The 16,687-nt window shown below is 40.6% G+C and overlaps 1 protein-coding gene and 1 pseudogene across 1 annotated transcript in view; both read right to left on the reverse strand.

Annotated features, from left to right (window-relative positions):
- SPIDR (scaffold protein involved in DNA repair) overlaps nucleotides 1-16,687 on the reverse strand; it is a 275,881-nt gene that overhangs the window by 230,431 nt on the left and 28,763 nt on the right. The window contains exons 2-5 of the mRNA XM_025001813.2: nucleotides 12,805-12,960; nucleotides 12,100-12,166; nucleotides 5,828-6,007; nucleotides 2,278-2,438 (exon numbers count right to left, since the gene is read on the reverse strand). Coding sequence (XP_024857581.1) covers nucleotides 2,278-2,438; nucleotides 5,828-6,007; nucleotides 12,100-12,166; nucleotides 12,805-12,960 — 564 coding nt within the window. The remainder of the gene's footprint in view (nucleotides 1-2,277; nucleotides 2,439-5,827; nucleotides 6,008-12,099; nucleotides 12,167-12,804; nucleotides 12,961-16,687) is intronic.
- LOC132342191 (small ribosomal subunit protein eS26-like) lies at nucleotides 12,992-15,771 on the reverse strand (annotated as a pseudogene).

A 16,687-nucleotide genomic window follows, 5' to 3' on the forward strand; every position in this document is an offset into this window, starting at 1 on the left:
GATAATTACAGTCACAGAAGAGAAGGGAAAGGGAAATCAGAAAGGAAAAAAAAAGTGCTGAATAAAGGCAAAAAACTCTTCAAATTTGATGAAAGCTTTGTGCCCACTTGTGAGGAAGAGAGTTAACTCAGCAGACCTGAGACAGGTGTCCCGCGAGCTCCTTGTTTGCAAGGCTGGTCCTTGCCAACCTCTGGGAACTAACCTGGATGTCAGGATGGGCCCACCATGCCCTAAAAGATGTCAGGATGAGCCCACCATGCCCTAAATGATAACAGTGGCTCCCTGCGCCTCAACTGTGCCAACAATGCGGCTTATGTTGAATACCCGTTTTTCTTCCTGAAATCTGAAATTCTGGCAATGCTAGGCAGACAGCACCCCTCAGTAAAAATCCTGGGCTCAGAGTCACTGATGAGGGAGCCCCACTGGTAGACACAAGTGCACATATGTTGTCAAAACTCACTGCTGGAGCAATAAAGCATACCCTGTGTGACTCCGCTGAGAAAGACTCTTGGAAGAGTGATGATTTTGCTTTTGTATGCTAAGTTCTGCATGTCTTCCTGGCAAATCACCGAACCTAGAAGGGAACTTGGGGATCCCAGACCAACCACAGATCCAAAAACTTGGCAAACTCCGAACAGAAAACTACATCTAAGCACATCACAACCAAAACAGTTTAAAACAGGGAAGAGAAATCTTAAAACATCAAGAGTAAGAATAACTGCTGGTTTCTTGATAGCAACTCTGGAACTAAAAGAAAAGGAAGCATTGCCTTCAAAATTCTCAAGAAAAATGATTTCCAACCAAAATTCTATATAAAGTTTCAACCCCAGGTCAAAGTATAATGACTGCATTTTCTGACATGACAAATTCCACAAAATTATCTTCCATAAATCCTTCCTTGGAAGCTATTGGAAGAAGTGCTCAATCAAAATGAGAGTAAAAACCAAGAAAGAAAAAGACATGGAATCCAGGATAAAGTTACTCCAAGCAGGAACAAGGTGAAGGGAATTCCCCGAAAGAGGGTGAAGAGTGGCAAGGTTCACAAAGCAGAGAGGACTCTCAGGTGACATCAGAGAGGCTAGGAGTTTGTGAGAAATAGTTCTCCACAAAAACAAAACTAATCAAATGCTGAATATTTATTCATTCATTCATTATTTATTCATTCAGCATTTGATTAGTTTTGTTTTTGTGGAGAACTATTTCTCACAAACTCCTAGCCTCTCTGATGTCACCTGAGAGTCCTCTCTGCTTTGTGAACCTTGCCACTCAGCCTGGTGGGCTGCCGTCTCTGGGGTCGCACAGAGTCGGACACGACTAAAGTGACTTAGCAGCAGCAGCAGCAGCAGCAGCAGCAGTATATAATCACAATGGAATATTACTTAGTCATAAAAAATGAAGTAATGCCATTTGCAGGAACATAGACAGACCTAATCATACTACGTAAAGTAAGTCAGACAGAAGCAAATATCATATGGTACCACTTCTTTGTGGAATCTGAAATGACACATATGAACAAATATACCAAACATAAACAGACTCACAGACACAGACAACAGTCCTGTGGCTGCCCAGGGGAGGGGGACAGGGGAGGGATGGATTGGGAGTTTGGGATTAGCAGATGTAAACTAGTATATTTAGAATGGATAAACAACAATGTCCTACTGTATAGCACAGGGAACTATATTCAATATCCTGCGATAAACCATAATGGAAAAGAATATGAAAAAAGAATACATATATACACACATACATATATATAAAATTGAATCACTTTGCTGTAGAGTAGAAATTAACACAACATTGAAAATCAACTATACTTCAATAAAATATTTTTTTAATTTTCTAAAAACTTAATAGAATGCCTGCTATGTCTGAAAATCTTAATGAGAGAACTGAACAGTGAAAACTTAAGAGTTTTATTCATAAGTAAAACAAAGCAGCATAAACCCAAATAATTAACTCCATAAAAAAATGAAAGCTGTAAAGGAAAATCACAATTAGTAGTTGTATTGCTATGAATATTATTATTCAGAATTGCACATTGCTGAATCTAATCTGACTAGACCACGAGACACCTGTCCGGATGGAACAGAAGGATCCTGGGAAAGACCCATGTGTACCAGAGGGGAGAGCAGGTGAGAAGAGAACTCAGTATTTATCCATGTTTAAAAGCACATTACCAGCATACTGTTTAGAGGAGTTGCAAACAAAACACCAAAGGCTGTGACTAAGACATGCCATGAACAGAATGGAAAGTTGGAAACAGTTCGTCCTCACCTTAGGAAGCTCAGGTGGCGTCTCTGCTGGTGTCAAAGAACGACTGCTTGCGCCGGAAGCACAGTCAGATATCTCCACACTTTCACGCTCTTCAAATTCATCACATTCACAAGCATCTTCCCTCTCACTGTCAATCTCCCAGTCAATAACCTGCAGGTCATCTAAAAATACAATTTTAAAATATTCTTAAATTGTATTAAATCTGTGTGTCCTCAGGATTTTTAAAAGACCCATGTTGTTCAACAATTTAAAAATATATTAAAAGGCAGAAGAAAGTATATTTCTACTTTTATCTATAAGCATCTCATTTCTCCCACCTCTGACTACCACCTCAATTCTCAACTTCTATTAGTTGCTTTTCTGTTCGTCTGGAGTTTCTTCAGCATTACTGTTGATATGGAGAAAGTTTTAGTATCTCGATAGAAGATCAAACCAGAAACAACATTCCCTGACACCAAAGCCTAACCCAGAGCAAGGCCCTAACTCTCCTCAGTTCTGTGAAGACTGAGACAGGTGCGGAAGCTACAGAAGAAAAGTTTAAAGCTGGCAGAGACTGGTTTGCAAGGCTTAAGGAAAGAAGTCACTTCCGTGACAGAAAAGTGCAAAGTGAAACAGTGAGTGCAGATGTAAATGCCTCACCCAGTCATCCAGTGATCAGGCAAAGAGAATTCATGATGGTGGTTACACTAAACAACAGATTAGCAAATCAGGTGAAACAGCCTGCTACTGGAAAAGAGGCCACCTAGGATTTTCATCAGTTCAGTTCAGATGCTCAGTAGTGTCAGACTCTGTGACCCCTTGGACTGCAGCATACCAGGCTTCCCTGTCCATCACCAGCTCCTGGAGTTTACTCAAACTTATGTCCATTGAGTCGGTGATGCCATCCAGCCACCTCATCCTCTGTAGTCCCCTTTTCCTCCTGCCTTCAATCTTTCCCAGCATCAGGGTCTTTTCAACTGAGTTAGCTCTGCATCAGGTGGCCAAAGTATTGAAGTTTCAGCTTCAGCATTAGTCCTTCCAATGAATATTCAGGACTGATTTCCTTTAGGATGGACTGGTTGGATCTCCTTACACTCCAAGGGACTCTCAAGACTCTTCTCTAACACTACAGTTCAAAAGCATCAATTCATTGGCGCTCAGCTTTCATTATAGTCCAACTCTCACATCCATACATGACCACTGGAAAAACCATAGGCTTGACTAGAGACGGACCTTTGTTGGCAAAGTACTGTCTCTGCTTTTTAATATGCTGTCTAGGTTGGTCATAACTTTTCTTCCAAGGAGCAAGTGTCTTTGAATTTCATGACTGCAGTCACCATCTGCAGTGATTTTGGAGCCCCAAAAAATAGTCTGTCACTGTTTCCACTGTTTCCCCATCTATTTCCCATGAAGTGATGGGACCAGATGCCATGATCTTAGTTTTCTAAATGTTGAGCTTTAAGCCAACTTTTTCACTCTCCTCTTTTACTTTCATCAAGAGACTCTTTAGTTCTTCACTTTCTGCCATAAGGATGGTGTCATCTGCATATCTGAGGTTATTGATCTTTCTCCCTGCAATCTTGATTCCAGCTTGTGCTTCATCCAGTCCAGCATTTCACACGATGTACTCTGCATAGAAGTTAAATAAGCAGGGTGACAATATACAGCCTTGAGATACTCCTTTCCCAATTTGGAACTAGTCTGTTTTTCCATGTCCAGTTCTAACTGTTGCTTCCTGACCTGCATATAGGTTTCTCAGGAGGCAGGTCAGGTGGTGTGGTATTCCCATCTCTTGAAGAATTTTCCACAGTTTGTTGTGATCCACACAGTCAAAGGCTTTGGCATAGTCAATAAAACAGAAGTAGATGTTTTTCTGGAACTTTCTTGCTTTTTTGATGATCCAACAGATGTTTGCAATTTGATCTTTCATAGATGAGCAGAAATCAGTGCTTGGCTGCAAAGCTACAAAGGACAGGCTGACCGCCTCGTCAGGGGCTAATGTAGCTGGTGGGCTGAGGTTGAGCCAGTGTTCCCCACCGTTCTGAAAATCCTAGGGTGCTTAAGCATCAAAGCTAAGTCTACTCTGCCTGTGCTCCAGTGACAGCACAACAGAGTCCGTGTGACAGCACATCTGTTATCAGGCAGTTTGCTGAGCACTGTGAGCCTACTGCTGAGACCTGCTCCTCAGAAAGATTCCCCTCAAAATACTAATGTTCACTGACAATGTCCCTGGTCAGCCAAGAGTTCTGATGAAGATGTACAACAGAATGAATGTTGTTTTCATGCTTGATAACACAACATCCACTCTGCAGCCCATGGATCGAGGAATAATTTCAACCTTCAGGCCTTACGATTTAAGAAGTTCACTCCACAAGGCTACAGCTGCCATCGACAGTGATTCTCTGATGGATCTGGGCAAAGTCCACTGAAAATTTTCTGGAGGGGAGTCAGCATTCTAGATGCCATTAAGAACATTCATGATTCGTGCAAAGGAAGAGGTCAAAATACCCACAGTGATAGGAGTGAGGAAGAAGTGGTTTGGAGCCTCACAGATGACTGTGAGGGGTTCAAAACTTCATGGGAGCAAGGGGCTGCAGGTGTGGTAGAAACAGCAAGAGAACTAGAAGTGGAGCCTGTAGATATGACTGAATTGCTCAAATCTCAGGATAAAATTCTAACTGGTGAGGAGGTGCTCCTAGAAAGTGGTTTCTTGAGATGGAATTGACTCCTGGTGAAGAGGCTGTGAAGACTGTTGAAATGGCAACAAAGGATGTAGAATATGACATAAACCTAGCTGATAAAGCAGCAGCAAGGTCTGAGAGGACTGACTCCAATTCTGAAAGAAGTTCTGTGGGTAAAATGTTACTGAGCAGCACTGCACGCTTCAGGGAAAATGTTTATGAAAGGAACACTCCATCGATGTTGCAAACCTCACTGTGGCTTTAAGAAACTGCCACACCAACCCCAAGCTTCACTTGAGTAGCCATCAACACTGAAGTAAGACCCTCCAGCAGCAAAAATGTAAGACTTACTAAATGAAGGCTCAGATGGTACATAGAAGTTTTAAGCAATAAAGTGTTTTTAAATTAGGGTGTGTCTATCATTTGTTTAGACATAATACTAGTGCACACACACTTACTAGACTACAGTAGTATAAACACATGACTTGTATGTGCTGGGAAACCAAAACATTCAGGTAACTTGTTTACTGCAACATTCACTTTACTTTACTGTGCTGGTCTGGAGCCAAACCCAAATACCTCCAGGTACTTTATGCTTTATATTATATTATTTATACTTTATATATTATTTTATATTGTACTTTAGAGAACTGGCTTTGATCAATTTTAACATGTTCAAGCCTAAATTGTCAACTGTAAAAATAATCCTGGTAATACCTACCTCTGAGGGAGTTATTGTGAGAATTATTATGAGAAAATGTTTCTAAAAGGTTGGGACTCAGTAATATCAAAATCAATGCTAAGTATTAGAAGAGAAGTATAAGTTATTTGTATTATTAAAACACAATATATAATAGAAACTAAATTTCTTTAAAAAATTATCAATTTACCTTCACTGGCCCCATCTTCTGGACATAAAATGTTGCTGTTACAACACCTGCCTGTTCTAGAATGATATCCATTATCTCTTTGTGATTTAAAAGCTGTTTTATCTTCATCTGACAGATCACTTCCACTAGAACTCCACGTTATAGCTGCAAGCCCACTGGTACTCTTAGAGGTGGTAGGTTCTGCAAAAGAAAAAAAAATCTTAATGGCCAATTGATTATGGTTATTGATCAATATGAGGTTTAATACATGCTACTTTGCCAAAGGCACAAATATACAAAGTTCTGTTGATAGTGAAAACAATGTCTTATTTCAAATCTTTCCAACTAAAGGTCTATGAGCAACCTGGCTAAATTAAATCCAAACTACAAGAAGAAAAAAAATAAAATCAAAGTTATAAAAGACAAGGAAAATGACTGGAGCACAAATGAAAAGTCAAAAAATAACCCTGAAATAACTATAAAACTATAACTTTGTTATAGAATATTTCATCAAGCCTTAAGGGTAAAAAAGTTCCCCAAAAAACAAAAAATCAATAATTATCTACAAAAGGAATGCTTCTGTGTGCTTCCTTTACTATACTAGGAGCCCTGGTAACAGCAGTTTGCTTAAAATGCTTAACAGCGAACTTTTAAATTTAATTAACCTTATTTTCAGATTATAGTTGGTTCACATACAATTGTCAGAAATAACAAGAGAGCCCTGGTATGCTTCAAGCAGCTGCTCCAGGGGTAACATTCTGCAAACTACAGTACAACATCACAGCCAGAATGCCGACAGTGATGCTGTCAAAACAGAGAACAACTCCATCACTGTGGGGATATCTTGCACTGCCTTTTCAAAGCCAGTAACAGAGCTCGCCTCCCCACCTCAATTCCTATTTCCTAGCAATCACAAAGCAATTTTTCACTTCTCTAATTTTGTCATTTCAAGAATAACATACAAATGATATCACCTACATCCCCTTTTATCACTGGCTTTTTGAGCTTAGCATAATTACCTGGACGTTCACCAGGCTGTTGTATGTACCAACAGTCACTTCCTTTTTTTTTTTTTTTTAAATTACTGAGCGCTGTTCTGTGGTGTGAATGAAGCACAACACGTTTAATCAGTTACCCCTTGAAGGACATTTGGATTGTTTTCAGTTTGGGGCTATGACGAATGAAGCCACTACGAACACTGTGTACGGGATTTCATGTGACTGCAATTTCATTCTCCAGGATGTCTAAGGGTATGACTGTTGGACTGTATGGTAATTGCATGTGAAGCCTTATAAAGAACTGCCCAGCTGTGTTCCAGAGTGGCTGTGCCATTCTACAGTCCCACAGCACTGTGAGGGTGATACAGTTTCTCCGTATCATCAGCACGTGGTGTGCTCACTATTTTTATGTTGTCCATTCTACAGACAGGAAATCTAGCAGGAATGGAGCATCTCCACTGCAGTGGAACCAAAGTTTAACAGAAAATCTTACTGATATTAATCAGAACAGATTAGATATCTAATAAAAATCAATTTTCCTATTCACATTGAGTGGATAATTGAGTTATAATGCTAAAACCAAGGAAAAAACCCTTAACCACATTTCAATACACTATAAGAGATTAGATATTACAACTCAAGTTTTACAGAAGAGGAAACAGTATCAGAAGCTAAATGGCTTCATTAAATACATATTTATATAACATCTTCGATACAGTAAAACCTTGAGGAAAACAAAAAAAAGAAGAAAATTCCTGCCCTCGAGGAATGCAACATTAATTAACTATGAAAAGAAAAATCAAATACTTTATTTGAGATATGTCACAGAATATTGAGGATCACACAAAAAAGTGAATGCTCCACTTTATACTAATCAGGAAAGGAAGATTCACTGACAAAATGGTGTCTAGAAAATCAACACTTACAAAGGCACAAAAACATGAAATAATAGTAAACATTTACTGAACACTTACTTTGTGTTATGAACATCTAGAATTACTAAAGTTGTCTATCCATCAAAATATAAAATTAAATGTAAACTATTCAGAATAAACAAAGAACCCATATTGATTTAAAGAGCTAATAAAACTAAGCTGTGAACTTACTTACAAAAGACATTATCAATCTTTTTCATTATTATGCATCTGGAAAAGTAATCAAAAGGGAAAAGTGGAATGCTCTATACACTGAATGTGTGAGTCCCCCAAAACTCACACATTGCAGCCTAATCCTCTGTGATGGCCTCTTCAGGAGGTAATCAGGTCATAATGGTGAAGCCCTCAGGAAGGCAATTAGCACAAGGTGAAGTGAAGAGGAACTAAAGAGCCTCTTGATGAAGGTGAAAGAGCAGAGTGAAAAAGCTGGTTTAAAACTGAACACTCAAAAAACTAAGATCACGGCATCTGGTCCCATCACTTCCTGGCAAACAGAAGGGGGAAAAGTGGAAGCAGTGACAGATTTTATTTTCTTGGGCTCCAAATCACTGATAACAGTGACTGCAGTCATGAAATTAAAAGACACTTACTCCTCAGAAGGAAAGCTATGACAAACCTAGACAGCGTACTAAAAAGCAGAGATAACACTTTGCCGACAGAGGTCAGTATAGTCAAAGCTATGGTTTTCCAGGAGTCAGATACAGACATGAGAGTTGAACCATAAAGAAGGCTGAGCGCTGAAGAATTAATGGTTTTGAATTGTGGTTCTGGAGAAGACTCTTGAGAGTCCCGTGGGCTGCAAAGACATCAAACCAGTCGATCCTATAAGAAATCAACCCTGAAATTCCTTGGAAGGACTGAAGGTGAAGCTCCAATATTTTGGCTACGTGATGAGAAGAGCCAATCATTGGAAAAGACCCTGATGCTGGGAAAGATTGAGGGCAGACGGTTAAGGGGGCAATAGAGGTTGAGATGGTTGGACGGCATCACCGACTCAATGGACATGACTTTGAGCAAACTCTGGGAGATAATGAAGGACAAGGAAGCCTGGCGTGCTGCCGTCCATGGGGTCGCAAAGAACTGGTCACGACTCAGCGAATGAACAACAAATGCACTGATATGTTAAGTTCTAACCCCAGCATCTCAGAATGTAATCGTATTTGGAGACTGGGTCTTTAGGTAATCAAATTAAAGTGAGAAGTTAGTGTGGGCCCCCATCTATTACGACAGCTCTCCTTACATAAAGGAGAAATCTCGACACCTAACCACACATGCAGAGAGGGAAGACCTAGGAAAGAGATACTTGGAAAAGAAACAGCCACCTACAAGTCAAGGAAACAAGTCAGGAGCACATTTCCTGGAAGGAACCAATCCTGCCAATATCTCACTTTGGAATTCTAGCCTCCAGAACTGTGAGAGATAAAGTTTCTGTTGTTTAAAATATCCTGTCTGTAGCACTTCATTATGGCAGCCTTAGCCATATGCTAACCCAAGTCACTTTGGAGAGAAAGATGAGCAACAGAGGAGGGTCTGCCCTGAAAAAAACCTATGGTTCAACAGGGAGAAAGACACATCAAAAAATAACAATTTAAAAATTTACTGATGCCTTTCAAGGAGATTTCTGACCTCAACAAAAAACAGCCTCTGAGAATATATTCTGCAGAATATTTCAAGAAAAATAAAATAAAACACACTATTTTTTTTATTACATGGTTTCATTTGCTTAGGAAACACATTTTCACATTTTTTAAAAAGTTCTTCCTTTTAAAGAAAATCACTATTTACAAAGGTTCCAGCCTATTTTTATTTCAGTTTTCTCTTCTTCCACCTGCTACAAACCTTCCGGCAAGATCCTTTGCCAGCAAGCAAAGGATCACCTCTCTCACCCCTTCTCTTCTCCTCCATCTCCTCCCCCTTCCTTGTCTGGTTCTCAGTACCTTACAGGTAAGGAAACAGACATGGAGATAAGGAAATGGAGTCTCCCCGTTTTTTGCACACTTTGCCAAAGTATGTTCCCCCACTTTTGCTTCCCTGTTCTCAAAAAAATACTACTTCCACATTCTAGAAATTTTGTTAACAGCCTATCTTAAACTAACACTTTAAAAGTTACTATTTTTAAAATAAACCAGTTTCAGGGAATGCCTTGAGTTCCCTTTTCTATCAGTTTCTATTTGTGAGTTTTTGGTAAATTATTAATAACACTTTGTTCTCTTAACAAGCTGCTTATGCTGTAAACAAATTAACTATACATGGATATATGCTTTTCCAGTCTATCAGAACATACTGGTCATTGCACAGAAAAGATAGTATAGCAGAGTAGGTTTTAGGTTGAATATACATTGGCATGGAAAACCAACTCAAAAGATGCTTTTGAAATTAAACACAAGGTAGCAGCTTATTTAATATTTCTTTCTCTGTCCAAGTTAAATTTGATTATACCTTCAAATCTGCAGAAAAAGGTATAACCCACATCGTGTAAAAGAAAGAAAGAGTTTATTCTTGAACAACCCAGGCGTGAACTGCACAGGTCTATTTACACAGAAATTTTTTTGTATGTACTACTACAGTCCTATACAACCCACAGTAGGTTGAATCTGCTGATGCAGAATTGCAGATAGGGCTGATTGTGAAGTTAGCTCCAGGCGAATTTCTGACTGTGTGTAGGGTCAGCACCCCAGCCCCCCACGCCAGTCATTCAAGGGACAACTGTACTATTTATTTTCTCCATACTTCATATTATGACAGCTTAGAAATTAGAATTAAATTGATCTTTGAAAATTACAACATTTGGCATTAATAATAGTAAAATTTAAATTCTGTAGCACCATCAGAAGATTACGGTATTATTTTACTATACAGTATTTTAAGAATCAAAAAAATTAGGAGAATTTTATTTTTCAATTGCATAAAAGGAATCCCCTTAAAATAATAATACAGCTTAAAGTGTTAAATCTCTTATTCACAGAAAGTTTTTCACTCAGCAGGACACTGAGCAGGCGCTCACCTCTCTGCCATCAAACAGAACAGCAATTGCTGCAGTTGTTACCATCTAAGTCCCTAAGTCATGTCCAACTCTCTGCGACCCCACGGACAGCGGCACGCCAGATTCCTCTGCCCTCTACCATCTCCTGGAGCTTGCTCAAACTCATGTCCATTGACTTGGTGATGCCATCCAACCATCTCATCCTCTGCCATCCCCTTCTCCTCCTGCCCTCAATCTTTCCCAGCATCAGTCCCATTTCCAATGAATCAGCTCTTCTCATGAAGTGACCACATTACTGGAGCTTCAGCTTCGGCATCAGTTCTTCCAATGAATATTCAGGGTTGATTTCCTTTAGGACTGACTGATGTGATCTCCTACTAAGTGTTAACCTTTGAACAGGGATCTTTTTTTTTAATTCACAACAACCCAGTGAGATACACAAGTTTGATTTTCCAGATGCAGAAACTGAAGCAAAGCATGCTTAGCTTGCTTTCTCAAGATACCACAGTCAAAACACAGTCGGGACATGGCACAATCAAATGAGACCCCCGAAGTCTGGAGTCACAACCCCTCCTGCCCAGCCTGAGGGTGAGCGAGTGTAGCAGCAGAACCTGCAGCCTCCCTGATAGTCACACCCCTTCCTCCTTACCAACAAAATCCCAGTTTTATTGGAGCAGAAACACATATGTTTAAAAATCCCTAATTTCACTGATGTCTCTTTTGGTGGAGGTGACACTGTGGAACAGATTCTGGCTAAAGGCAGAGGTCCGAGGGAGAGTACTCCTTCTCAGAGGAAAGTTCATTTGGAGAAAATCCTCCCAAGTCTACACTTTTCCTGAGAACTGGGCCTGCAGAATTCAGCTTCTACCTCATGACTACAAAAACAGACAGCAGAACTCAAAATGAGTCCAGCCCCCTGACCTTCTTGTTGCAGGAGATAAATTCAACCCATCCCTTCAAACACTTCAATACACTTTCCTACGATCCATAACTCCAAGTCTTCCCTAACCATCACTGACTAAGTAGTATAGTCCTTATATTACCGGTCATAACTTTATTTCTCAAATCAGATTCCTTTTAAAACCCTGCAGCCATGAATCTGAGCTTACCTACTGGGTTCTGTTGATAACACTGAATTCAATAAAGAAACAAAAAAATTTAATAATTATCTATAGGAGGCATAAAAAATGGGACAAATGGTGAAAAAAAGATGAGAGAGATGCAAAAAACACCTTTTTACATTGTTTGGGTGTTTTTTCTAACCATGAATATATAGTTTTTCCAAACGATATAAATGACTTTTTAAAAGAAAACAAATAAATCAAAGGAGGATATATTAGGCTTTTATCTTTCCTGCCAAGAAATCAACAATATTACCTTTCTTGGGTCGACAGGATAATTCAAGGTGTTTTTCTGTAGTAGTCTTCTTTTCATCTGTTAATGACTTCAAGCAGATAATGGTAACAATAATAATAATAATTAATAATGATGTAGTAATTCATGTGACAAAAGCTAAAAACCAACATTACATAAAATATTCAAGAACTTACACTACACCCCTTTAACATATTCGTCTATTTTCCTTTATTTATCAACAAGTATTCCCAAAGCACATATTTATAATTGCATTTTTATATTTTTCCAGAATCTAAACAGAGGACTGTCTTTTTAGAGTTGATAACAGTGGTGAGCACTCCTTCTTACGGTGAGTACTTCAAAGTTACCACATAAACCAAAATCAACCAGAATCCCCCAGTGTCATCAGGTCCTGATACATAAGCATTTCATTAAATAGACTTCTTTTAAAGGTAGGATGCTCAACAGTGTCATCTTCTGAGAATATTTCCAGTATGCATCCCTACTTACAAAGTGCAAAGTCCTACATGACAGAAAGAGGTGAATACTACTATGCCACGATTGTAGGGAATTCAAGGATGAGAAAAACAAGGAACACATCAATTACAGTGTTCTGAAAGAAAATAAGGAAGGGAATTCCAAAGAAATGTAAGTATAGTGGCGTGAACTCTCAGGAAGCTAGGATTTATCGCTCAGCGTTCGGGGAAGACAGCATCATGACTTTACCGGAGTGCCAGGACTCTTCAGAAATCCTTCTCCACACCTGAGCCATGCTTCAGACAGGGAAGCCACAGTCCCCACGGTCCTGAGCCCTGGTCGTCTGCATGGTAGGGGACTCTCTCCTGGAAAGGACGGGTACTCTGCATCCCGATTTCTTTTTCTCTGTAGAAACAGTTTTCAAAGAAAAAAAATAAGGAAATCAATTTCATTAAATATACACTAACAAATGGCATTGGGGAGCAAGCCCAGCAATGGCATCAGTGAGGACCCAGTTTTTATTTCATTTTCATGTAGAATTTCCATTTTAGTGTCTTTTTAGAGAACAGTATTTCTCCAGTCTTTAAGGACTTAGCTCCTTCCATGGGCTTCGGTGGAGGCCGTGGGGCAACAGCTGCAGGTCTGCTTCAGGGTGAAGGTCCTTCTGGGCTTCCTGGGAATGACTCCTGACCCCCTGGCTGTGAGTGACACGGCTCATACAGTAAGGTAGTTTCACACACAGCTCGTGAAGCACACAGGCATTGGAAACACTCGCTTCAGCAATGTCTGATGGCTTCAGCCTCTACTTTGTTCCAAATGAGGAACTTCTTAATGGCCTTGTCCTTGGGCACACACTGGGCACAGCTGGTGCATGAACAGGCTGCACGTGGCCTCGGCCCTTCCTAGACACGACCATCGTTTTTTCCTTCCGTGGTCATTTTGGAAATGGAAGCAAGGAGGCAAGAGAGAACTGGCAGAGTTTGCAAATTGTCTCTGAACCTCCACAGAAAGAAGAGTCAGAAGACAGCAAAACTAAAAGGGCTTGAACAACACAACTAGACAACCAACTCTAAAATACAAGTGGATGAGGACAAACCATGAACCCTCCAAAGTCCTGCATGGTATCCCATCTGACAGGAAAGAGCCAAGAGAAGCAAGAAAGCAGAGGAGGGCCGAGCACAGAGGCAGCTGGTGTGCAGCAGGCAGGAGAGCAGCAGCTGAGAATGCACCAGAAATGGGAGGGCAGGGGCTCCACCCGAGACCCAAAGGAACCAAGGAGCTTACGACCAAAAACGGTGACAACACTGATTGTTTTCTCTCAAGCTATTTTATTTAGTTTTTTTTTAATGTCTACGACAAACAATGGAGAAGGAAATGGCAACCCACTCGGGTATTCTTGCCTGGAGAAGTCCACGGACAGAGGAGCCTGACGGGCTACAGTCCATGGGGTCACAAAGAGTTGGACATGACTGAGTGACTAACACAATATGTGACAAACAAACACTCACCTTATAAGTTCTTTAATTTGCATTTTATTTTAAAGAAAATTTTAGATTTGCATTGGGAATTAAATTAAGGTAACCTACTAGAAGCTGATCACTTTATCAGAAATAAAACCCCCCAACCAATGACACTGCAGTTTTAAAAAATAAATTAAGATTAAAATACACCATTAAAACTTCCTTAATGAGGAAGAAGGGAACAAATTCATAAACATAAATTCAGCCATAACATAGATGGCATTTTAATACTTAAGAGGTCTAAGCTTGTTTCCTCTTATGTAGAAATTCCCGTGGTGGGGAGAACTGCAAGCAAAGAGGCATCGACCTCAGGAAGGTGCCACCTCCACCACAGTGCAGCTATCTGAAGAGGTTCACTGAGTTACCTAGAACAGTAAGGAAACTGGGAAACATCATTTGGTCTATTCAGTTCTTGGTCTATATATATACATATGTTTTTAACTCCCGAATATCTCTCTAATACAATAAATCGGTCCAGGTCGGCTCCTCAGTAAAGTGGGTGATACCAGGAATGGGACAGGGAAGGACAGCATGAGCCTGAAATATCCTGAGCCAGAGAGTAAGAAACTGCTCAAGGAATAATGAGAGCATGCAAAAAAGACATAGGGGCCTGCATGAAGGGGCCCTCATGGCCAAATGTGGGACATTCCAGCATCAAGTAAGTAATGATAGTAAAGGATTATAACCAACTGAACAAAATAAGAACGTAAGTCTACAACGACATAAACAAACAAATGACAGATTTAGAATATCATCAATGAAACTAGTAGGTGAAGTTTGAGGATGAAGAGAATATATACATGGTCACAGAACATCTCCCCAGAAGTGACTTATTAATTCCAAAGGGAAAAACAGTAACTTTACAGTGGAGCAATCTTTCAGACACCATCTTAATCAAGTCATGAATGTTGATGCAAACCATCAACAAGTGCTTCTTGATATGAGGCACCGAGCAGAATATAAGTCAACCTCCACAATATTACTACCAAAAACACATAACCTCAATCTCAACACTGAAAACATCAGACAAACCTAAAACAACTGGACTGCCCGCCTCAACAAGGACCCGGCCAAGAAACACGGAGAGAACCTGAGGAGCTAACCCAGATCAACGTAAGGCTGCAGAGGCATGGAGAGAAAATACAGCATGTGATCCTGGACTGGATCCTGAACCAGGAAAACAGACCATTATTAGGCAACTGATCTGAGAACACGGACATGAGTTGGTGATGGACAGGGAGGCCTGGCGTGCTGCAGTTCATGGGGTCGCAAAGAGTCAGACACGACTGTGCGACTGAACTGAGCGGATCTGAGAACTGGAACAAGCAGACAGAGTGGGGCCATGAACCTCCGCTGGGAACATGCATGTCAGGTGACTCGGAATTTTCCCTGCTCTACATGCCTGCAAGAGACTATAAAAGCACCATGAGCAGCGATTCAGGGATTACAAATAAAGTTGAGCAAGGAGGCAATTTCATAAATATACAGTCTTTGAAAAATGATAATTGACTGTACTTTGAACGGAGCATACTTAGAAAGAAGCAACTAGTTAAAACCCAAAAACGTTAAATTCTGCTTTACTATCCACATCAGCCCCTCACAGACCACTTTTCCTTCCTCTCACCTCTCTGCTCAAATTTTCACTTCTTTCACATCAGGTGTATGTATTTACTCATTTTGAAACTTTATTCCTTTGATACCAAATGCACGCCACTATACATCTGTGGGATACTCCCTTTGGAAAGAAGTGAAAATTTCTAAATATTGCTTTGGATATCATGTAATAAATTTGGAGAACAAATCAAATGTCTACCAATACAGAGTTTACTTGGGTATCTGAAAAAATCTCAGTGGCTCTAGCCACATACTCAATGGATGTCAACACTTTTCACCCAGGAATTGATCTACATTAAGGAGAGAGAATGAGGAACAGATGTGAAGTTTTAACTACATCAGCGAGTATGCCCGCACTGTGGTGCTCAGAGCCTGTCCTGTGAGGTTTACTGAGTGCGTGTTTTTTTCAGAGACCCTTCCTCTGCTCTGACAATAGAACATCTCTCAGGCTTGTCACTCACTACTTTGGTTACATTTGACCCGTCCTCTGCTTCTCTGGATTTCATCCACACTCAAGATTCTTCAGGGACTAGAACCCTGTAACTTAACATAAAGGACAGAATTCTAAGGTCCTGCTTTCCAGTCAGCCAATGCAGACACTCTGCAGGCCCCGGGACACAAAATGAGCAAGAAGGACCCCACCCTCCAGCAGCTCAGGCAGGAGTGACACAGACCCTTCCACAAGTGCAAGGACAAAAGGGTCTGAGCCCCAGTTCAGGCAGCTCCCAGCCCGGCCCTCCACAGCCCTCTTCGGCGGTCCCTCCGACTGCCCCAGCCAGTCTCGTTTCCCGTGCTGCTGCCAGGCGGGGCATTTCCAACACCACACCTGCATCCACGCACACTTTGCCAGACGTCTCCTCTCCTCCTCTGGTCTCTCTAACAGATTCCTCCACAGATCATGCTCATCTTTTCCATGAAATATCCTTCAAAGTCTCCATCAACGCCCTCCCTCAGGGACCCCATCCGGTTTCTTGCCCAACTTACCCCTTGCCCTGGAG

The sequence above is a fragment of the Bos taurus genome, chromosome 14 (assembly GCF_002263795.3).
Source record: "Bos taurus isolate L1 Dominette 01449 registration number 42190680 breed Hereford chromosome 14, ARS-UCD2.0, whole genome shotgun sequence".
Taxonomy (NCBI): domain Eukaryota; kingdom Metazoa; phylum Chordata; class Mammalia; order Artiodactyla; family Bovidae; genus Bos; species Bos taurus.